Source organism: Eulemur rufifrons, chromosome 1 (genome assembly GCF_041146395.1).
Source record: "Eulemur rufifrons isolate Redbay chromosome 1, OSU_ERuf_1, whole genome shotgun sequence".
NCBI classification, from domain to species: Eukaryota; Metazoa; Chordata; class Mammalia; order Primates; family Lemuridae; genus Eulemur; species Eulemur rufifrons.
In genome coordinates this window covers 19,563,327-19,587,240 of record NC_090983.1, presented here as the reverse complement: position 1 = coordinate 19,587,240, position 23,914 = coordinate 19,563,327, and the positions used below count along the sequence as shown (strand labels likewise).

Here is a 23,914-nt window from a genome sequence, read left to right as displayed (position 1 = left end):
TCACTGACTCCCCTCATTCCAGTCTTATCCCTTTCCAATCCATTCTAATACCTGAGTGACTTTTTAAGAAAACAAATCTGATCACATCACTCCTTTGCTTAAAATTCTTTTAAAGCAGTGATTCTTAATCGTGTGTGTGTGTGCGTGTGTGTGTGATGGACCTGTTTGATACAAAAGCTATGGACCCTCTCCCCAGAAAAATGCCCTAACATACCAAGTTTTGAAGTTTAGAATATAATTTGAGGTGGTTCACAGATTTTTTGATGTCATCTTTGGATTCCTGGTTAAAATCCCGTGCTTTAGTGGATTCCTATTATCTTCAGCATAAGATCAAACTTTGTTGATCAAATGAGAAAAGCCAGATAAGCAGAAAGAAAAGAAGCGTCTATCCATAATCCAGCTACCTAGAAAAAACCATTTTCTTTCCTCACATTTTTCATGCCTCATAATTTAATATTTTCTAGCTCCATCTCTCACCATTTCCTAGCTTGTACCTCATGCTCAAGCCTAATATAGCTACTTGCTATCTTCCAAAAGGGATATGCTGCCTATCACAGTATTTTGTTTATTGCCTGTTTATGTATTCATTTTTTTATTTGGCTGAACTTCTTAGAGGTGTTGATTATGTATTAATATTAATTTTGGTATATCTAGAGTTTAGAGTCTAGCTTCATGGCTGACATATAGTAGGTATTCAGTAAATGTTAGACTGAACAAATGAATTACAAAATTTATATATATTTTTGAAAGAAAATGAGAAAAGCAGAAAAAACAAATTACATGTGTTCCTACCATCCAAATGCAGCAGCTATTAAGATTCGTCAACTGTGATCTTGTATGGAGAAATTTCTAGAGCTTAGATAGAAATCTAAGAATAGAAATTATGTATTCATAGATAATTTAGGGATGAGAGTCTTTTACCCTTTCCCACTTCACATACATATTATGAGTTTAACATGTGCACAGTTACTAATAATGCTGTTAAATGATTTGACCTGGAGAATATTAACCCTATTAAATTTTCACTATTTTTGCTTATTTCTGGGGCTGTTTTTATCCACCTGGTTCTGGACAATTGGTGTGTATGTCTCTTTATCCTTCCTTCCCTAGAATCTTATTTTGAAGGGCTTAAGAAATTCATAATACTCTGAAATAAAAAAAAAATTCTTCATGTGATTCAAACATGTATTCCAGCAGAACTTAGCATGGTACTTTGTGTGATGCTTCTTAATACTATTATATAAGTTTATTTGTATTTTTGGAAAAGAACAATATGGTATTTCATCATAGTGTTCTCCTAAGGAGCAAACTGAAGCTGAGAGAGGATAGTAACTTACTAGACTCTAAACTCTAGATATACAAAAGTTAACACACAGAGAACATCTTCAAGGTGTAAGATTCCAGGGCCAGTTAGTGGCAAAATTAAGACTAGCATCCAGGTCTTTCGTCTCCAGATCTTCAGCAGTACCATGTTGTTGCCTGTTGCTTGGGAAGAACTGGCAAAAGCTAACCAAAATGGATGGCTGGGACCTTTTTTCTTTTTAACAGATTCAACTTCTAATGTTATTTTATTCTTCCTTGGGTTTGTGCATTTTTCTTCCATTTTTGCCGTGAAGGCTTTGTGTGTTTGTTTTTTAGTCTACTTGCAAGGAAAGAGCTCTGGATGACTTACCCCTTTTGATATTTCCTGGTTCCCATCCTTCTGTCTTCCACTTACCTCTTCTGTACTTCCCAAAGGGAAAAAGGTTAGTGGTGAATGGGAAAGATGTCAAGTAATAAAACTTTTAATTTGTATATGTATGGCTGTGATGATTACTGTAGTTCTTTTGCCTACCTGTAAGAGAAGATTCATTATTGAAATACCACTGAGGAAGCCAGCTTATGTCTTTTTTTCCTTTGCTTCATTTTTAGGATAACCTCTTTAAGTCTTGTTGTCTGGAGGTTGAGGTTTTGAGCAAAAAACCAACACATTTAGAAATACTAGTCTTGCAAGTCACTAAGAGAGATTTTAACCATTCTCACTACAAAAAAATGATAAGTATGTGAGGTAATGTTTATGCCACTCCACAAGTACACATATTTTAAAACCTGTTATACATGATAAACACACAATTTTTATTAGTCATAAAATAATGGGCATCTACCCAAAGGAACATAAGTCATTCTATGACAAAGACACCTGTACCCGAATGTTTATAGCAGCACAATTCACAATCACAAAGATGTGGAGACAACCCAAATGCCCATCAATTCATGATTGGACTAGTAAATTATGGTATATGTATACCATGGAGTATTACTTAGCTATAAGAAATAACAGTGATACGACATCTCTTTGGTTCTCCTGGAGAGAATTGGAACCCATTATATTAAGTGAAGTATCCCAAGAATGGAAAAACAAGCATCACATGTACTCACCAGAAAATTGGTTTCCCTGATCATCACCTAAACTCACATCTGGGAATGATACTAATCGGATATCAGACTGAGGTGGGGGGTGGGGGGAGGGGATGGGTGTATGCCTACATGATGAGTGTGCTGCACACCATCTGGGGAATGGTCACACTTAAAGGTGCTGACTCGGGAAGGGGGGCGTGCGAGGAGGGGATGGGTGTATACCTACATGATGAGTGCAATGTGCACTGTCTTGGGAATGGACACTCCTAGAGCTCTGACTTGGGGGATAGGCGGTACATGGGCAACGTATGTAACCTGAACTTTTGTACCCCCCATAATAAGCTGAAATAAAAAAAAAAAAAAGAAATACTAGATATTGGTTACTAATTTCTGTTATCATACAGCCATTTCTTGATCATTGCTTTTGTTCCAGATTGCTTATTTCTCTGGGTGAAAAATCTTTATGTTCTGCATTTTAAGGGAGATTATGGGCATAGTCTTTGGATTTGATTTTCTTCTCCTTTGCAATTAACTTGACCTCCTCTTGACTTTAAGGCAGGCTATTAAAGCCAGCATGTTCCTTGAGGCAAGATGTTTGATACACTTTCTCAGAGTCATCTTTCCCTTAGCACACTGATGCTTTGGGACTCTGTTAACATATTGCCCAAAACAAAATTAGGTTTATAAAAGAACAAATTAAAAGGTTTTTTTGAAAGAGTTTTCTTTTAAAATAGTTTAAGACTTCTCTAAGAGGAAGCTCTTGCATATTTAATTAAGGATTGTCTAGTAAGTTTTGACAGTTTTAAGTAGAAGCTTATGAAGTTCTCATATACATGATGGAGAAGATGGGCTGTTGAACACAAAGATCTTCTTTGTACATGGAAGGCTAATATCTATCAATTCTGAGACAGAAACTAGCAAATAATATCTGAAGTGTAAATGGATTTCTTACTTAAATGTTAAGTTTCCATTACCTGTGCTTGCAGTTTCATCCTTTGCAAGGATGTTGCGATGTGACTGCTAATTCTGATTCCTATACTGCCGTGAAACAAAGGCAGGGCTGCTTCAGGTCGTGCTGTCAGGAGCCCTATGGCTGAGAAAGGGAGGCAGGCTGTTTGTAAAGAAGGACTAAGTGCAGCTGTTTATTTTTGATGCTTGAAAAATAAGTTAAAACTTTTTACAACAGCCATTCTGGTTTTTTGTGTTGTTTATTTTAAGAGGAAAAACACCATTTCTTTCTTTTCTAGTCATGAAGATGGACCCACTGCTAAAAAATGCAAGACTGAGGAAGAGGAAGCCCGTTTTAATGTCTCCAGCCTGGCGGAAGGCAGCATCACCAGTGTAAGCAGAGCTTTTGCAGTGTGCTTCCCCCTTCTCAGGAAGGTTGGGGCTTGGGGGAGATTGCATCATTTTTTGTTGGTCCATTCTTTCTTTGAAATAAGATCATAACGGCTTTCTCTGGTCCTCTCTCTATATAAACCATAAAGGAGGCCTATCCTGTACTTCTTCCTTTCTTCCTTTAAGTAATTATTGTCATGAATTACCTGTAGAATAACCTATATGATATATAGGATGTAGAGCTCTTTATAATCTAAAGAACATGAAACATCTCAGTGTTGAGATTTTTTTGTAGAGATTTTGTTGTTAGCTTTATTTTGCAGCTTTCCATTTAGTCAAAATGATAGGATAATGAGAGTTAATATATGAGTCTTAATCTCCAAGTATTAATACATAAAATTTAAGTTAGTATAGGTCCATTTCTTTTCTAATATACAACCTTAGAACAGGATTCACAAGTTTTAGGTTTTCTCCAAACTAAGTATCCTTTGACCCCTAAGATCTTTATTTAATGAGAAGGTTTTTGGAACTTGAAAATATTGCCTTATTTTAAGTGGCATTGGTCTGAATCAAGGAATCTTAAAAATTGTCCCTTATTGGCCAGGCGTAGTGGTTCACGCCTGTAATCCTGACACTTTGGGAGGCCAAGGAGGAAGAATTGCTTGAGGCCAGAAGTTCGAGACCAGCATGGGCAATAGTGAGACCTTGTCTCTACAAAAAACAAAAAAAATTAGCTGGTTGTAGTGGTGTGCGCCTGTAGTTCTAGCTGCTCAGGAGGCTGAGGCAGGAGGATTGCATGAGCCCAGGAGTTTGAGGCTGCAGTGAGCTGTGATGTTGGCACTGCACTTCAGCCTGGGCAACAAAGTGAGACTCTGTCTCAAAAAGAAAAAATGTCCCTTATTACGAAATACACTAGGAAGGATAGTCATAAGACATGCCTTTATTCACACCTCAAACAGAAATTCTCTCAGAAAAATTGAATGTCTGAAAAATGATTTGGATTTCATTTAGATTTTTTATATAGCAAAGGAAAAACAATCATGATTTCATTTGTTCTGAGAGCTTTTCTGTTTGCTGTACGAGAGCAAACTGGAAACTTCGGTACATTTTGGGACCCCATTGTTTTCTTTCCTGTGAGCTGGGTAGTACTTAGGCCCTGTTAGGGTTGGAACCAGCAGATTAAAGGCATAGGTATAATCAGAAAGGGCAGAGAGTTTCATCTTTAAAACTTTCTCACCTAGCCTACAGTAAATCTCTTTACATAATCTGCTTTTATTTTTTGATGATGTGTTCAACTTTGGGCATGTTTATATTATATATTCTACTGAAAAATTTCAATGCCAAAAGGTCAGCAACAGTCCCTCAGAAAGGGTACTTCAGTGAATCAAGCATCAGGCTGTTATTTCTCATGTCATCTTAGTGGGGCAAATGTATTCCGAACTGACCCCACACTGCAGAATCCTCCCCTTCCTAATTGGCTGAGTGTCAGGATGTACAGGCAGTCTGTAATTCCTAAAGTCTTTACGCTAGGCTGGCTGGTGGCTTAGGTTGTAATACTTTTCTGACCCTTCTGGAAAGAAATCAGCTTGCTTAAAGAAAAGTGAGTGAAAATACAGAGGGCAGCTGTTTGACCGCTGGAATCTGCTAGCGTTGAACAGAGCCCTGGAAATGAAAATGAACAGAAACAGCCTTCTCTTTGTCTTTGGTTTCATAAGAGTACATTTACTACATTAAGCCATCTTGTATTGCCTGGGGTGCTGCCAAAAAAAGACGTGACCTGCAGGTTTATTGTCTGTGGGTATATTCTAGGTTGGAAGCGTAAATCCTGCTGAAAACTTCCGTGTTTTAGTGAGACAGAAGAATGCCAGCTTTGAGGAAGGTAAGTGATATATATGCCATTGGCTTTGCATGTAAGAGAAGGTACTTAGTTAAACTAACTGATTTAAAATCTGGATTAGTAAGTGTAGTCTTTTGTTGTAATGCATTAGACAGCATTTTCTTTTACTGATAGTCTTTGTGATTGTCCCTTGTTAGGCCCCCCCCCCCCCCCCCGCCAGGTGACATTATGAGCACCTGAAGGTAAACTCAGCACAGATCTGCCAAACAGAGAACTAATTTGTATGTCTCCTTGTTAAGGAAACTGGGTCAGAACCTTGGAGCTTTTAGTTCTACTTAATTAAAGTTTTTTTGGATCTTGTGAGTAAACTTGTAGTAAAACATTTTCGTGTCATATCTTCCTATTTTCAGGGACAGAATTCTTGTTACAGTCCTAAGAATTTGAGCCCCATTTATAGTAGTACCAGAGAGACCTTGCTGCTGCCCCTAAATTTGATCCTTCTCAAATTGACTACATCCTCACTTTTTCTTATCACGTATTACCTAGAATTCCAATTTAGACTGTGCTTAATATCATAACAGCTTCCCAGGCTAGACAGAAGGGTCTACGACTAACATTCCTTCACTTGACTGCATTCAGGGTCCTGTTCATTTATCCTTTGAACAGTGGCGACTGGCAGTTGTTAATCCTGCAAGTTTGTGTATACAGTATTGCATTCATTATTGCTGTCCCATGTCAGGCCTTTCTGTGTGCTGCTTCTATGTGTGTGAGTGTTTATGCGTGCACAGAACTTTCTCTTCCCACATCTTGGCATGTTAGGGGAAAGAGTAATTTTTAAGTGTCGAGAAACACTACTGCCTAACATAGGTCTAAGGTACTTTACTACTTAGAGTCTGGGAGTCCTGGCGAGATACCCAGACTGATTGTGCTATTGCCCAAGAGGCAAATGTGACCAGCTGAGCCCTCAGAGCATACAGTCAACCAGGCCAAATCCCATCGGCAGGCATGCCAAAGGCCAAGCGCATGAGAATTTCCTGAGGAAGACCAGCTTCATCATCATGGTAATCTGCAGTCCTTTAAGTGGGGTGTATATGTTTTGTGTTTTGAGACAGAGAAAGAGCTTTTTGCCCTGCTAAGGGTTTGCATATAAGAGAAAAGCTTTTGAGTTTTCCCAAAACAGAACTTCATCTAAATAGAAGAGGGAAATCTAAAATTCTAAGTGATAGTTTTCCAGAAGGATTGGTAGAAACAGTACTTTAGAATTTCCCTCTTCCATGCATTGGGGTGATCAAAAGAGACTTCCCACAGCGTTGTGCCTTTGCTGTTAGCTGTTTAGCTGTATATTATGACTATGTGTTTGGAAGGGGACAGAGATAACTGCTGTAACAAGTCAACAAACTCCGTCTCATGATTACTGTGCTTTTTGAAGGAAGATTGAGACCTCCTTAACTTTTGATTGTATGTTGCCATTACCTCGGCCAGTCCAAGTCCAAGGTGCTCCCTTTGGAAGTGGTTAGTCTCCCAGGTGGCTGTAGCATGTCTTTTCAGAGACTAAACCTGGTTGTCATAAACATTATATAGTAGTCACTAGTTATTTTGTATCTCCTATGTGCAAGACATTGTGCTAGCACTGTATTATATTCGTTATTTATCCCACATAGCAGTCCTGCAAAGTCATATGAAGAAGTAGAGAAAAGTTAGAGCTTTAACAGCTGGTGCTAGAATTTTCTGAAAGAGAGAGTTATTTTTATGGGGAAGATACTTTGATAAGTGTTTAGGGTAGAGAATGAGTCTCTGTCTCCAGGCTTGGAAATTGGCCAGTGCTGAGGCTTTAGGGGTGCAGGGGAATTCTGTAGCACCATAGAACTAGAAAAAGGGGAGCTACTTCAGAAGAGGAGGGGCTTAGGAGAAGAGCTAAGAGGAAGGGAGTGAATGTACACATGACACAGCCTTCTACATATGTGCCAACTCATGACTACAAGTACTCAACATCAGTGACACTCTGGAAATGCTAGGTTTAAGTGCTCTATTTGGGGAAGCTGGAAGAGGAAGAGTTTGGCATCTAGCATTACTTCACACAGAGCAGAAAAAGCACCTGGGAACACAAGAAGCCAGAGTCGGAAGAGACCATGAGAGTAAATTCCTGAGAATTTGCTCACATCCCAGGAAAACATGGTTTTCCCCAGGCCATGGGATTGGGGATTTGAAGCAGTTTGACAAAATAATGAGGACAAGTGGACCCTAGATGGCAAATAAGTTACAATAAGTATTGTTATCCCCATTTTGTGGATGGAAAAACTAAAATTAGAAGAGATGAGCTTCCCCCAAAATCACACAGGGATTCAAACCCATGTCTCTTTCAAATACTAGATTTTTCAGCTTAGCCACACTGTCACTCCTGATTCCTAATGCCATCCTTTCCTACACTTTTTAAAAACATTATAAGGTCATGTATCTAAAACCTTGTGCCTATAGATAGGACTTTTGATGTGTAGACTGTCCTTTTATATTGAATGTGACTTTGAGTCCCAGCACGTTGCTAGCATTTTGATGGTGGCTGTCCCTCTGTATCTACATCTAGGACTTGGTGAATCAAAGCTCTTCAGTGACGGCACAAAACCAGACTTTCCGCAGAGCTGTCAAAAAATGGGACTGCCTGCTTGTTAGCAACTAGTTCTGCCTTGTGGTCCTAACTTGGCTTCCCTTATCTCCCTCCTCCCCTTCTTGCTTCCAGCTCCAGAAATTTTGTCTCTCTGTTCCTTGTCCTGCCTTTGTTCTTCTGCTTGGGAATCTTTTTATTAACGCTCTTTGTGAGCCAAGACCCAATACCCTTGCAAGCCCAAAGAGTACTCCCTCCAAATTTTAAGCTGTCTCCCTAGCAGTGATCTTCTCTTTGAGAGATCCCTGTCCAGGATTGGGAGAGGGGAAGCCCTTCCCTTTTCTCCAGCTTATCTATATTTTCAATTCAGTTGCCAAAAGTGTGATCAACAATAGATAGTTGGTAAGATGGTTTTATCCTTAGGTAGAACTTGGCTATTTCACTTATTGTTATAAACTAAAATATGGGTGTACTTTCTGTGGGGCCTAATAGTAGCGTAGTCAAACCGAGACAGTACCGTGATCCTCTCCCCTGACATCAGCAGTCTACAGTAGGCAGCTACCCATTTTCTTACCTTCTAATTTTCAGCACTCGGGATGTTTCTCGTTCTAAGCTTATTGGCAGAGAGGAGATAACTAACGCTCTGAAGCTGGGAAAGTGTTCTTCCTGGCTGCCATGCTTCTGCAAGCTGTCCTTGATTCCCTCTTGGGTGCCCTTCTTTTTCCAGTCCCTTTCCTCCTCCCTCCCCACCCACCCGCCATTCTGTCACCACAGTGTTACAGTAGAAAAATTCTTGGCCATCTATCAATTGTGAGAGTAGGGTTGTTTCCCTGCGTACACTGTTCATGACGCATCACCGCCGTCATCTGTGATCTGTGGCTGTGGGTGCCATGGAGTCCGCAGTGGCCGCTCACATTGAGTTTATCCACTTACTAGGACATTCTCCTCAGCCGATCAGCAGAGCTGCTGAGGAGAAACAGTCTTAACTTCTAACTCCCAAGGAGTTGAATTCCCAACTCCTTGCCTTTTCCCTACTTTTACTTAGGAAGAATGCTGAAATGGTCAAAAGAGAGCAAATTGAAGAAGGAAAAGCCACATTACTTTAATCCTCCAAATTAGTCTGAATTTATAAATTCCCGCTGAGTACAGGGCATTATGTAAAATAGCTTGAATGTCCCTGGTGTGTCCAGAACAGATTCTTTCAGGACCTTACGAGCCAGAAAAGGTGGATATCTGAGAACAGATAAAAGGCTGGAATGTGACTTATTTTATACTAAGATGATTCTCTCTTTCATGGGCCTTGTCTTTGCCACTTAGATTATACGTTCTATATTAGGCTTCTGCATAGTGACAGGTGGCAGAACTCCATTCCACCCAATTGAATTCACATGAACATGACTGGGTTTAAAAAAAAAAACACACCTGTCAAGAGAAGACATCCTAAGTAGAAATGGCACAGACCCCCAAACAGCTGGTATTTTAACAGTAGATTTATGTGCAAGTGAACAGTAATGTGCACTTGTCTGTTTGATTAGAAGATGATCAATTTAATCTGTGGCTGCTGAAGCATTTAATTTCTCTCATTTTTCCCCTCCTTTCACTTCCTTTGGATCACATCTCATCCTCAAGTCTTTTTGCCTTTTGTTCTCCAACCTACCTTATTGTCATTCATCAAAAACAGCATTTCAGTTTTAGAAGAGTTTTCCAAAAATTCAAGTCCTTCCAGTGCTAGATAGAATATGGTGCAGTTAGTAATAAAATGGTATTATTCATCAAAGCCAAATAGACAATTTTTTTCAATTGTGTTTTTGTCGGTTATAACACTATCCTGTTTGCACAGCAGTTTACTTACATAGATTATATGATTTTCTACCATGAGTTAAGTCCTACCAGAATTGGGGAACCTGTGGCCTTCTGATTTGAAGATTGTTCTTTTTTAAGCACCAAAAGAGGCGAGAAAAGCTTCATCTTTCTCTGCTGCACCCCTTTTAAGAAAAGGGTTTGTTCTGTGAAATTTGGATTCAGTCAGAAGGCCGCACTTAAAGACCTAGAAGGCCCCATTTCACCTTAAGGCCCCAAGTTCCCTGCCCCAGCCTGTGGATCCTCGAGAATTGTGATCAAGGATAAATTTCCCATGTGTATGTGTTTTCTTTTTTTAATTGGCCCTGATTTATGTAATCTTGGATATGAATTATGTAACCATCATAGCCTTGTTCAAATAAAGATAAAGATAAAAATATGGCCTTTATCTAAACAGAGCTGGTAAATTTAAGAAAAATAAATTTTGTCAAATGCCTTAAAAATCTTAACAATTCTAAATACAAACAGTGACTAAAATTTTAAACATCTTTAAATGTTTAAAAGGTTTTTTTTAACAATTTGACATACTTTCTTAGTGCTTTCCCAGAATAGTATTGATGCATCTTATCATGAGAGAAAATACATGATTAAGGATTTTAGAGGTTTAATCTGTACTTCATATTTTTTATTAAATATCTCACTTGTTCTTCACTGGATTCCTTTTTTGACTTGTTTTAAATTGTTAAACCCCAGAACTTGATGATCCAGGCTTATTTTATGCCTTGTTTATCAAGACTAGGCTCATTCTAACACAAAAATCAGTCTGTTTGGAATTGTGGAGGATACACACAGGTACCTTAAGTGATGCATTATTACTCAACGTGGTAATTACACATCAATGGGCCTTTAGGGTCTTGTTCATCTTCTGCGTGGGTGCACTGGAGCCCAGAGTAGTTAAGATGGCTTTCCGCAGATTATTGCAAATGGGTGGAAGACACTGGATCAAATTCCAGAGAGCCAGTTCTTGGCCTCTTGTGGCTTAAACTTCTGCATTTGTTGCACAGATTTCATTAGATGGCACAGCACTACCCTGAAGTTGACATTTTAATATTATAAAACTCCTCAACCAAATAATTAAAATGAAAGCATTGGAATAAAGATGAAAGGAAAAAATAAAGAAGACATGACATAGAAACCAAAGACCATGATATGCACATAACCATTTTTATATTAAGTGTATTTGTTTTTCAGCAACTCTCCCTAAAAGGCTTCCATCCATTCTTACTCAGCTTCTAAAATCCTTTCAAGTTCCTGTCAATCTGTGCATCAGAATGTCCCTAATTACAGGGTATGGCTCTTGTAAAATGTAGCCTAGCTGTCCATTAAGAAAGAAAGACAACTGGTAGCATAAAATTGAAAGCATCTTTGCTATAGTTACGTTCTCAGTGCTTGGATTTCTTCCCGAGAGCATTAAAGGAAGTCTATATGTAATATATGACGGGTTCCTATTTTCTCCCAGTGTTTTGTTTTCTTTATGCTACATAGTAAAGTTGCTTGCCTTAAACCTGCTGAGTAATTTTTCTCTTTTTATGTTAAAAGTGGAAAGGATATTTTTCCCTCTAGCTGAAAATGTGGAATTCTTGAACGCTGTCCCAGCGTCAAAACAACTAAAAGAGCCCGAGTCTATTTGAGCCTGCATTTAACATACTGAACCATTGGCTTGCACTGATGACCCGGGCCACCATCAGGGCAACAGCAAAGTGCTCACAATCAGCTCTGATGGAAACAGAATTCCTGTGTGCTTAGGAGAAAGGGTATGTCATCCAACTTGCTGTTAAGAGTTTGTCCTTGCAGTAACTGCTTATGAGTATGATTTGTGAGGCAGAGAGCGCTTCAAGTACTTACTCATGGCAGTTTGGTTCTTTCCCTCTGCCTCCTCTAAATTCTGCAGTTCTTCCTTCCGTGGTACATCATTGTCATGCAGGGCATTGCACTTCGTTCTCCTTAATATCGGGCTGTCTTCAAGACTGCTTCGTAAGCCCAGCTGGTTGAAAAAGGAAACTGATTTCAGATTGTGCTGATGTGCAAACTGCTTTAATCAATGACTTAAAGTGACTGCTGGTGGCAAACAACAGAAGCTCTTAACCAATTAGGATGTTTAGGAAAAGATGTCGGGCTTTTGTTAAAATAGTCACTAATCAGCTAAAATGTGTTAACAGGAGCCTAGAAACAGCTTGGAGCTCTACTTAAATGTAATAAAAGTGTTTTGTCCTCCCCTTTCAAATTGCAAGCCCAAGGCAAAAAATATGCTGACACAGAAAAAAGTGGCAAGTATAATTTGGTTCAGTTAGTCCTGTTAGATCCCTGTATGTCTACATAAAACCTTAAAAAAATGGCATGCTTGCTTCTTTGGCTAGAAAAAGGAAGGGGTTTGATTCCAATATAGAACACAGTTTCAGCAGGGCTTGAGAATATTACCAGCAATAGATGTCTTTGGAAACAGGAGAAAAATTAGTTTTTTTGTTATCAGTTTCCTTATGGACAGTTGTAGAAAAATCTTCAGTTAGTCGTTATGATTCAAGGTCCATTTTTGTTTTCCTTTGTCAGATTAAACTGCTGAAATCCTGTAATTATCTCTTTATGTCTTTCAGCGGTAATGAGGTTCAGCCATAACACTCAGGATACTCACTGTATTTCATTGGTAGGCCATTGGAGTCAGGAGCCTTTGCTTATATGAGAATTGCCTTTTATAATTCCCTTGCCCTTGGAATCGAATAATGTTTTCTTGGGGCATTGAGGGTAAGAGTTGCTGTCTAAGCTTTAGTAGTTATTCTGTAGTAGAAGCATCTAGTGTCTCCCTCCTGTCTGTGGTAAACTTCCACAAGTCTCATCTTAGATAAGTTGCACTCATTAATTCTGTTTTTTTAATCTCTCTTGAAGTAAAATTTTCCACTATAAAATGTACTGGTATTATACAATTTGATGATCTTTTGTAAATTTATAGGGCTGTATAATCATCACCACAATTCAGCTAAAGGACATTTCCCTCACCTCAAAAAGTTCTCCATTCCTGTTTATACTCAATTCTTGCTTCTACCGCTTTCTGTCTCTATGGATTTGCTCATTCTAGAAATTTCACAAAAGTGGAATTGCTTAATATACAGTCTTTTTGCATTTGCTTCTTTCACTTAGCGTGTAGTTGAGGTTTATCCCTATAGGTATATCAGTAGTTCATTTCTTTTTATGGGTGAATAATATTCCATTCATGGGTATGCCACATTTTGTTTATTTATTCACCAGCCTTTGGATTGTTTCTAGTTTAAGGCTTTTATAAATAGTGTTGCTAGGAACATTTGCATGCAAGTCTTTGTATGTTTTTGTTTTTCTTGGGTAGGAGTGGAATTGCTGGGCCATATGTGAAGTTCAACTTTTTAAGAAACAGCCAAACTCTTTTCAAAAGTGGCTCACTAGTTTCCATCCCCACCAGCAACATATGAGGATTCCAATTTCTTCACATATTTAATAACACTGGTGGTGTCAGCTATTTGAGTGGCAGTGTTTGAGTTCTTTCATTGTGGTTTTGATTTGCAGTTCTTAAAAAACTAAGGAATTTTTTCATGTGTTTATTAGCCATTCATGGATGTTCTTTGGTGAAATGTCTCTTCATATCTTTTGACTAGTTTTTAATTGGATTGTCTTATTACTGAGATGTAGAGAGTTCTGTGTATATTCTGAATACAAGTCCTGTATCACATATGTGACTTTCACATATTTTCTGCCACTCTGTGGCTTGCGTTTTTTTTTTTTTTTAATACTGTCTTTTGAAGAGTAAAGTTCTTGATTTTGATTAAGTCCAGTTTATCATTTTTTTCTTTTATGGGCTGTCATTTTAATGTCATATATAAGAAATCTTTGCCTAGCCCAAGTCACAGAGATTTTCTCCTGTATTTTCTTCTGAAAGTTTTAGTTCTTCTATTTAAGTCTGTAATCCATCTTTAGTTGATTTTTGTGAATGAGTATGAGGTAAGGTCCAGGTTCATTGTTTTACCTGGGGATAACCAATTGTCCCAGCATCATTTGTTGAAAAGACTGACCTTTTCCCATCAAATTGCCTTGGCACATTTGTTGAAAATCAGTTGACCATAAATTTAAGGATTTATTTCTTCCATTCTGTTAACATTGATCTATATGTCTATCTTCCCCTCATACACTGTCTTGGTTACTATAACTTTATTGCAAGTTTTGAAATCATGTAATAGTCCTCCAACTTGATTGTCTAAAATTGTTTAGGCTACTCTAGGTCCTTTGCATTTCCATAGAAGTTTTAGAATCAGCTTTCAATTTAGGGATTGTAATGAGTATATAAGAATAATTAAGGCCATCTTAACAATATTGAGTTTTCTAATCCATGAACATTGACTATTTCTCCATTTATTTAGATCTTGTTTACTTTCCATAATGTTTTATAGTTTTTAGTGTACAAGTCTTATACTTTGTTAAATTTACTGCCAAGTATTTTATTCTTTTTGATGCTGTTGTGAATGGAATTACTTTTTTAATTTTATTTTTGGATTGTTTTTTGCTAGTATAGAGAGCTGTGATTGCTTTTTGTTTATTGATCTTATATCCTGCAACTTTATTAAACTTATTTTTTAGTTGTAGTTTTTTTATGTATATACTCCTTAGGATTTTCTACATACAGGATCATGTTGTCTACAAATAAAGAAAGCTTTGCTTCTTCCTTTATAACTTATATGCCTTTTTTTGAGACAAAGTCTCACTCTGTTGCCCCAAGTAGAGTGCAGTGATGTCATTGTAGCTCACTGCAACCTCCAACCCCTAGGTTTAAGCGATCCCTCTGCCTCAGCCTCCTGAATAGCTGGGACTACAGGCGCACACCAGAGCACCTGGCTAATCTTTCTATTTTTAGTAGAGATGGGGTCTAACTCTGTTGCTCAGGCTGGTCTCAACCTCCTGAGCTCAAACAATCCTCCTGCCTTAGCCTCCCAGAGTGCTATAATTACAGGCATGAGCTACCCCACCCTGCCAGTTATATGCCTTTAATCTCTTTTTCTTGATGGTACTGCTTGAAATTTCCAGTGCAGTGTTAAATAAAAACGATGGGTGAACATCCTTGCCTTGTTCCTGACCTGAGGAGGAAAACTTTGTCTTTCAGCATTACTATGATGTTAGTTTTAAGTTTTCCCCAGATTCTCTTTGTCAGCTTGAGGAAGTTTCCTTCCATTTCTAGTTGGTTGAGAGTTTTTTATTATGAATCAGTTTTGAGTTTTGTCAGATGCATTTTCTGTATCTATTGAGACTACTGTGTGGTTTTTATTCTTCTGTTAATATGGTATCTCATATTAATTGATTTTGAAATATTTACTCAACCTTGAATTTCAGGAATAAATTCCAGTTAATCATAGTATAAAATCTTTTTTATATGTCCTGAATTCATTTTGGTATTGTTGTGGTTTGACTATGCCCCTCAAAGTTCATGTGCTAGAACCTTAATTCACATTGTAACAATGTTGACAGTTGGAACCTTTAAGGAGTGATTAGGTCTTGGGGGCACCACCCTCATGAATGGATTAAGGCCATTATCGCAGGAGTCTGTTAGTTGTAGAAAGGATAAGTTCAGCCCAATTTCCTCTCTCTGTCTCTGGCTTGCTTCTGCCTCCACGGAAGGGTGGAATGACCCCTGCCAGATGCTAACACCATGCTCTTGGACTCCGCAGCCTCCAGAACTGTGAGCTAAATACATATCTGTTCTTTGTAAATTACCCAGTCTCAGGTATTCTGTTATAATAGCACAAAACCGACCAAGAGAGCTAATACTTTGTTAGGATTTTTGTGTATATGTTCATGAGGGACATTTGTTTGTATTTTTTTTTTTTTTAATATCTTTGTCTGGCTTTGGCAACAAAGAAATACTGGACTCATAAAATAAGTTAGGGGGTTTCCTTCCTTTTCTTTGGGATTGTTACTATTTCTCCTTTACGTATTTGATAGACTTTACTAGTAAAGCCATCTGGGCCTGGGTTCTTTGTGGGAACCTTTTTAATACTAATTAGATTTTTTAACTTACAGATCTACTTGGAGTTTTTATTGCTTCTTGAATCAATTTTGGTCATTTGTATCTTTGTAAGAATTTGTCCATTTCATCTGAGTTGTCTAATTTGTTGGCATGACATGGTTCATATTATTATTCCCTTATAATATTTTTGAGATATGTTGCCTATTCCTGATTTGGGGGTTTTGTATCTTTTTCTTGGTCTGTCTAGATAAAGGCTTATTGATTTTATGTTTTTGAGATCCTAGCTTTTAGTTAGTTTTATTGCTTTTCTTTATTATCATTCTCTTTTTATTTAATTAGTTTCTGCTCTGGTCTTTGTTCGTTCCTTCCTTCTGCTTGTTTTGGATAATTTGTTCTTCTTTTTTCTTGTTTCTTAAGGTAGAAGCTTAGATTATTGATTTGAAACCTCTTTTATAATATAAGCATTTAAGGCTATCCATTTACTTTTAAGTAGTACTTTATCTGCACACCATAAATTGTGATGTTATGTTTTTGTTTTCATTCAGTTCACATATTTTCCAATGTCTTTTGTGATTATTTCTTTGATATTTGGGTTATTTAGAAGTATATTTTTCATTTCCAAATACTGAGTTTTCCAAATTTCTTTCTGTTATTGATTTTTAATTTAATTCTGTTGTAATTGGAGAACATATTTTGAATAGCTTTAATCCTTTTAAATTTGTTGAGACTCATTCTGATGCCTAGCATAGACTGTTCTGACAAATGTTCCCTGTGGCCTTAAAAAGGACAGGTATTCTGCTGTTGTTAGGTCAACTGTAAATACCAGTTTAGGTCAGTTTGGTTGATAGTTTGTTGATATCTATGTCTTTGTTGATTTTCTGTCTAGTTGTTTTCCATGATGTTTTGAGTATTGAAAGTTGCTTACCTTGAGATCCTATGTGCTAGTGAGACCTTTATATTTTTTGCCTCACCTAGCTAACTTAGCTGGGCCAAGAGATTCAAGTGAATTTATACAGAGGACCAGTTCAGGTAATAGGGTGTACTGTTTATTTAGTTTGTTAGATAGATAGATAGATACATACATACATACATACAGAGTCTTGTTCTGTTTCCCAGGCTGGAGTGCAGTGGTGACATCATAGCTCACTGTAGCCTCAAACTCCTGGATTCAAGCGCTCCTCCCACCCCAGCCTCCCAAGTAGCTGGGACTAGAGGCATGCGCCCAGGTAATTTTAAAAAAATTTATTTAGAGACGGGGTCTCACTATGTTGCCTAGGCTGATCTCAAACTCCTGGCCTCAAGTGATCTACCCACCTCAGCCTCCTGAGTAGCTAGGATTACAAGTGTGAGCCATTACACCCATCTAAAGTGTATTTTATATAAAAGCCTTCAAGTATTGAAGTTCTAAGAAAAATAAACTTAGATACATGTATGCAAGATTATGTTTGTGTTTTGGGAATCTTTTGCTTCTTGGGAAGAATTCCTTTATATTAGTAGAGGATAAGCTTACTCAGTACAGAAAAAATTGTGTAGATTTAAGCAACTTGTTAGAGCAGAAGGTGATTTGTTGTGAGAAATGAAAGTTAATTTTAGTGGCAATAGTTATTTTGATATGTTAAGTCTTAGATCAATATTTATAGATTTGGAAAAATTTTAGGTTCATTATTCTTTTCATTTGTTTCTTCTTTTGTGCCATTTTTCTCAAGCATGTGATTATTTTGTTTGATTCATTACTTGTCTCATACACTGAGAGGAAAATATATATGCAGTAACTAAGGTTGGATTATTCCATAATTTGCCCGATTTCTAATTATTCTTCGATGGACTGTGATGAAGCCAGCAAGACTTAGAATTGGAATTTTAAATATATAAGATTATAAGGAACATAGAATCCACAAACCAAAGATAAGATTTGCCAAACGCAAATCTGCTTCAAATTGGTAGACTTTCACGAGGACAGCAGATGAAATGAAATCATTTCTAAGGTCCTTTGTACCTGTATTCTTTAAGTATATGGATAATAAACAGAAAGAGCAAGGTGCATGGTGCAGAAAGAATAAAACAAAAAAGAAATAAAAAGATCGATGAAATAGAAGTATTCTGAGTATCACCATCAGTAAATGTGAACCTATGAAAATGTCTTCCCATTTAGAATTCACTGGAAAGAGAAACAATTGTTCATTGTCTGCTTACACTACAGTCTCTTATATGTTTCACGATGATTTAATTATTCCTTGGGCTTTTCCTCATTAAAAAAATAAGTATATGTTCATGTTTGTTCATGATATTGTCTTCACAAAAATGTCCATTCTTCTCTCTCACCCCTAAGTCCCACTCTAAAGAGATGCCCATGATTTGAGAACCAGTGTGTCTTTGGGTACCAATGTTTGGCTGTAGTTTCATTAAACTATGATGCATTATCATAAATGCTGCTGCTAATCTACCATCAGTAAAACGAAATGACCACCATCTGTTTTGATGTTCTCTGAGTATTGCTGGCTAGTAGTAGTTTTTGGTTTCTCTTGTCGACTTTAATAAAACAGTACTTAGGAGTAGTAAGAGTTTGAATTTTTGATTTACAGCAGATTTACTTCTCTGGTTCTTTGGATCAATTCTTAAGTCTTAGCCCCTTCAAAGAAGAAGTAGAGAAATATAGCATTTCTGTATTTTGAGCTCTAGAATATTATAAAACTTTCTTTATAAAACCAGAAAAGGAGAGAGGGGAGAAAATGAAAGGGGAAAAAAGAAGAGTCTGAGAGGTCTAAGCAAAGATGTCATATAAACACAAGGCATCATTTTTTGTCAGTTTTTAGAAGGATTTACTACATAGAATATAGTCTCTCTACAATTTCTGGTACGTAATATGTCCTTTCAAGAATGACTCAAATTCTTGAGGCATCTGAAATGCTGTAAGCTGCCTCCCGTCCTCCAACGTCCACAAAAGCGCATTCAGCCGTTGGCCGCCTATTTCTCTGCTTGGTAAGGAGTCTGACTCATCACTCACTGTATCTCTTCGACTGATTGTGAGTTTGAATTCCATTCAATTACCAACTTTTAATTGGATCCCATTGCCAGACTGGTCCCCTGTTCCAGAGTGTTTCCTCTTGGTTGCACCGTTACTATGGCTACTGGGCTGCTTCTGCTTACTTCATGTATTAGCTTGATGACATCTACTCAGGTATGAAGCTGGACAGATACTGTAAAATTGCTACAGTACCAAACACTATTAGCTTCCTTTCATCCTCCTTTCTACAGCCCACATGGAATGGGATCAAGTTGGAGTGGTATGGTTCTTAATTCTTCTATATCACTTTTAATTTAGTAAGTCTTGCCAAGTTGTAGAATTCTAGGACCCTGGAAAATTGTGAAGATCCTCTTTCTCTGCTCTCCTTACCTCTCACTTTTACCCCCAACACATTTTTTCAGGCATATGGCATATACATTACTTAAATAAGCCAAGAAATCACTTCGTTTAATAAGAAAGTTTTTCTTTAGTTTCTTTCTTACATTAACATAATGTCTCAATATTGTATTTTAAGTATACTCCTTTCTGGAATTTGGGAAAATTAGTTACACTAGAGAATGATGTTCTTTGGTCTTTAGCTAGCTGCTATATGCCCTGTAAATATTAATTGATGACCTTCAGGCTTTGTGGGACATGTTTAGTGGATCTTTTATGGTTAAATTGAATGGTTTTTTTTTTTTTGTTGAGACAGAGTCTCACTTTGTTGCCCAGGCTAGAGTGAGTGCCGTGGCGTCAGCTTAGCTCACAGCAACCTCAGACTCCTCGGCTTAAGCGATCCTACTGCCTCAGCCTCCCGAGTAGCTGGGACTACAGGCATGCGCCACTATGCCCGGCTAATTTTTTCTATATAGATTTTTAGTTGTCCATATAATGTCTTTCTATTTTTAGTAGAGACGGGGTCTCACTCAGGCTGGTCTCGAACTCCTGACCTTGAGCGATCCACCCGCCTCGGCCTCCCAGAGTGCTAGGATTACAGGCGTGAGCCACCGCGCCCGGCCTAAATTGAATGTTTTTGATAAAAAATTACAAGACCATAGAATGCCATGGAACCTAAAATTTACCAGCTGACCTGGGAACAGATCTATTCTTATGCTTAACCTGTTTAAGATGAGAAATGTTATTTCATCCAGAATAAAAATGATATGTCATGATGTTCTCTTACATAAAGAGAGCTTAAATTAAGCCAGTGGGCTAACTGGATATCACTTTTCTAGTTTCTCATTTGCTGGCAGTCCCATGTTTGTTCTACAGAGTGCGCCAAGGCCAAGAGACCTTCAATAGCTTTCTTCCTGTGGCTGTAAAGTAGGACTCACAGTTAGCTCAAATAAAAACAAAAATAAAACCAGAGAGATCTCATAGTCTGCAGGAATGGATTCTGACAATAAAGACTTTGCATTTACTCTGCTCCTTGTGCCTGGGGTTTTAATTTAACACATCAATGAAAAGGCAGCATTTAAAAAGGGGGGAAAACACCCAGCAGGACTTACTTTTATTAGTGCAATTTGTAAGAAATTACTGCACTTAATGAGAAAATCTTTAAGCATGAAAAAATGGGTTGTGACTGAATTTGTAGAACTTAAATGGTGAGATTTTAATTGAGTTTTTTAGTTATTGGTAAGAAAAATAATAATAATTTAAAAAGAAAACAAACAGGGCTGCATCTGTATGTGGAGGTGGTCAGCACTTTATATACCTTAGTTCAATTTCCTGTGCCACTGGTCATGCAGAAGATTATGGCCATGGTGTTCTCTGAGTCATAGCTACTGACCTTTTCTGTTCTTAAAAGGGAGGCAGGCAACTTCTTTTCTGCTAGATGAGGAAGTTTGGGACAAAGAGTCTGGGAGAACAGTTTCTAAAAGGGGGACAGACTAGACAGGGCAAAGAGCAGATCTGTGGCTGCTTCATAATCCAGCTGCTTTAAAAAGAAGCCAAATTTAAATGTCATTTTCAGGTTCATAAAGTTTATACTTTTTCCCCAAATTCTCCATTTCTTTTGTTGCCATCCAGTGATATTTCTTTTTCCTCTATAATAATATTTCATTAGAAGGCCGGGTGTGGTGGCTACGCCTGTAATCCTCACACTTTGGGAGGCTGAGGCAGGAGGATTGTTTGAGGTCAGGTGTTTGAGACCTGCTAGAGCAAGAGTGACACCCTGTCTGTACAAAAAAATAAAAAAAGCAGCTGGGTGTGGTAGCGTACACCTGTAGTCCCAGCTACTCAGGAGGCTGAGGTGGGAGGATCGCTTGAGCCCAGGAGTGTGAGGTTGCAGTGAGCTATGATGACACCACTGCACTCTAGCTGGGGTGACAGAGAGAAACTTATCTCAAAAAGAAAACACACACACACACACACACACACACTCTAAATGTTTCAGTTAAAGAGATACACTGGAAGTGGAAGCAGAAAGGATAAAAAGAAATAAGTCAGGATAACTTTTGTCATTTAGAGAAAAAATATTTAAGATGCCTTCTTTTTGTACTTAAATTTCAGAAGTACGTTTGATTTCTGAGAGGACGTGAACACCATGGAAAGTACTCAGTTGTTTCCAGTAACTCTCGTTCATTGTCACAGCCCACAGAGTTGTGGCACAACCATGTTAAACCTGAAGGAAGGGAAGCATATGTAGCTCTAAAGATGTTTATTTATTTTTTTTTTTTTTTTTTTTTTTGTTGAGACAGAGTCTCACTCTGTTGCCCAGGCTAGAGTGAGTGCCGTGGCATCAGCCTAGCTCACAGCAACCTCAAACTCCTGGGCTCAAGCGATCCTCCTGCCTCAGCCTCCCGAGTAGCTGGGACTACAGGCATGCGCCACCATGCCCGGCTAATTTTTTTGTATATATATACTTTAGTTGTCCATATAATTTCTTTCTATTTTTAGTAGAGACGGGGTCTCACTCTTGCTCAGGCTGGTCTCGAACTCCTGACCTTGAGCGATCCACCCGCCTCGGCCTCCCAGAGTGCTAGGATTACAGGCGTGAGCCACCGCGCCCGGCCCTAAAGATGTTTAAAGTATTGATAGAAGTGGAAATAATATTTTTTACATAATTCTGTTTCTGTAGAAATACAACTTTTTTAAAAAAATTAAATGTGCCTGTGAACCTTTTCAATAACTTTTAATTGAATTTCATTGCATCCTACCTCACTAGAAAGAAGGAAAGAAGAAAAACCTGTAAATGTTATATTCTCTTATTATTTAAATTAAGTAATGCTTTATTAATATCTGTCTCCTAGAAATATCCAGTTCATAAAATGGGGCCTCCCTCTTGGGAGTTCATAAGAACCCACCATCCTTAGATGCACTCCTCACCCTTCCCCTGTGTGCACTGCATCTGGGGGAGGGGCCGGCAGAGCTGGCCCCTGCAGCTTGCATTTCCCAGGCTCCTGTGTGGAAAAGATTTCTATTAATACTAGGTTCAGCCAGTGGAAGACTTTGGTGGGAGATTGGTGGGAAGAAGGGAGGGAGGGAGAAACCAGGGTATCTCCCTCTCCCTTTCTGTGTTGGGCAGCATCTCTGATCCTCCATGGTTTCAGCTTCCACAGGACAGGTCCTTGACTCTATTTATACCCCTACTTTTCTTTTTCCCTCATGCCAAGGGATGCTAAGGCCTTCTTGCTGCTGCTAATCTCTAGGCTATAACACCATTCTCAGTTGGCTTCACCACTCTTCATTACCTATGTACCAGTTGCCTACATTAAATTTCCTGTGTTAAATATTCAGAGTGATTTCTAGTCTTCTGGTTGGACTGATATATACACAGCCCTTAACCACAATGGTCAATTTATATCCCATAGAAATAGGCCAGAAAGGAAGCCTATTTGTGATGCGTTTCTGTTTTAATTGCCTATATTAAAACGCAAACTCCTTTTCTTGTCAGGCAAATGTGTCTTGTATGTTTCTGGCTTAAAACAGTGATTGTAGTTTACATGTGCATTTAGTTTATGGAAGACTGGACTACTTACCTAGAGCATTATTTGCTGATGGATATTTCTTTTTGTTCTCTGAATAATGAGTGGCCTGACCTTATACTTATTTTAAGTGCTTGATTTTTTATTGTCACTTTTTAATTTTGTGTTATTAAGATGCCATTGTCATTGGCTATATAAATTTTTTGACATTTAAAAATTATTTAACTGCTACAATCTGCAAAGTGTACAGCTTTCCATAAGTAAAATTCACATGACGCATTGATACTATGAAAAGAATTAAATTGGGAAACATCCTGTATGATGCTTGAGTTCAGCAAAATGGTTCGAGATGCCTTTTTAGTCCTTTATGTATAATGTGTGACAGGTGAGGGACCTGCTGCTTTTTTGGCGATGTCAGGTGGAGGGAAAAAAACCACAATAAATGGCTTCCTTTCCTTTTGTTGGAAGCATCTTTGCAAACAGCAGAGGTAGTTAGTAAATGTAAAGTCAGAGGCTGAAAAGCACGTGGCCCTGGGTGTTTTGGCCCTTATGACCATGTAACGAGAAGGGAGGTAGTCCCTTCGTAGGACTTTGGATGGCGTTGAATGTTTCCTGTAGAGAGGAAGAACATGTATTTCAGATTAAATGAGAAAATTGCCATTTTCCTCTTCTGAATCTGAATAACATTTTGAATATGACACTGAAGTATTACTGTATTGAGACTAATTTTGTGTATCAACATGGAAGATGCTGGGTTAATATATGATACCCATATTTAAAACCTCAAAATCTGGAACAGACATTTTTGAAGTACTACTTGAGATAAATGACAGCCGTATGCATGACTTAGTACCCTAAGACAAATGGCCCTTCCAAGGGCCATTTTTTTATATTAGCTACTAATGAGTATTATTGAGTCACTGACTAATTCTGAAGAACATTTTGGTGAATTATAATTGGGGCTGTGATTTACTGA

The 23,914-nt window shown here is 38.0% G+C and overlaps 1 protein-coding gene across 1 annotated transcript in view; it reads left to right on the top strand.

The window, feature by feature from the left end:
* Nucleotides 1-23,914, top strand: part of XRCC5 (X-ray repair cross complementing 5) — an 84,416-nt gene that overhangs the window by 42,166 nt on the left and 18,336 nt on the right. The window contains exons 15-16 of the mRNA XM_069467382.1: nucleotides 3,645-3,738; nucleotides 5,545-5,614. Coding sequence (XP_069323483.1) covers nucleotides 3,645-3,738; nucleotides 5,545-5,614 — 164 coding nt within the window. The remainder of the gene's footprint in view (nucleotides 1-3,644; nucleotides 3,739-5,544; nucleotides 5,615-23,914) is intronic.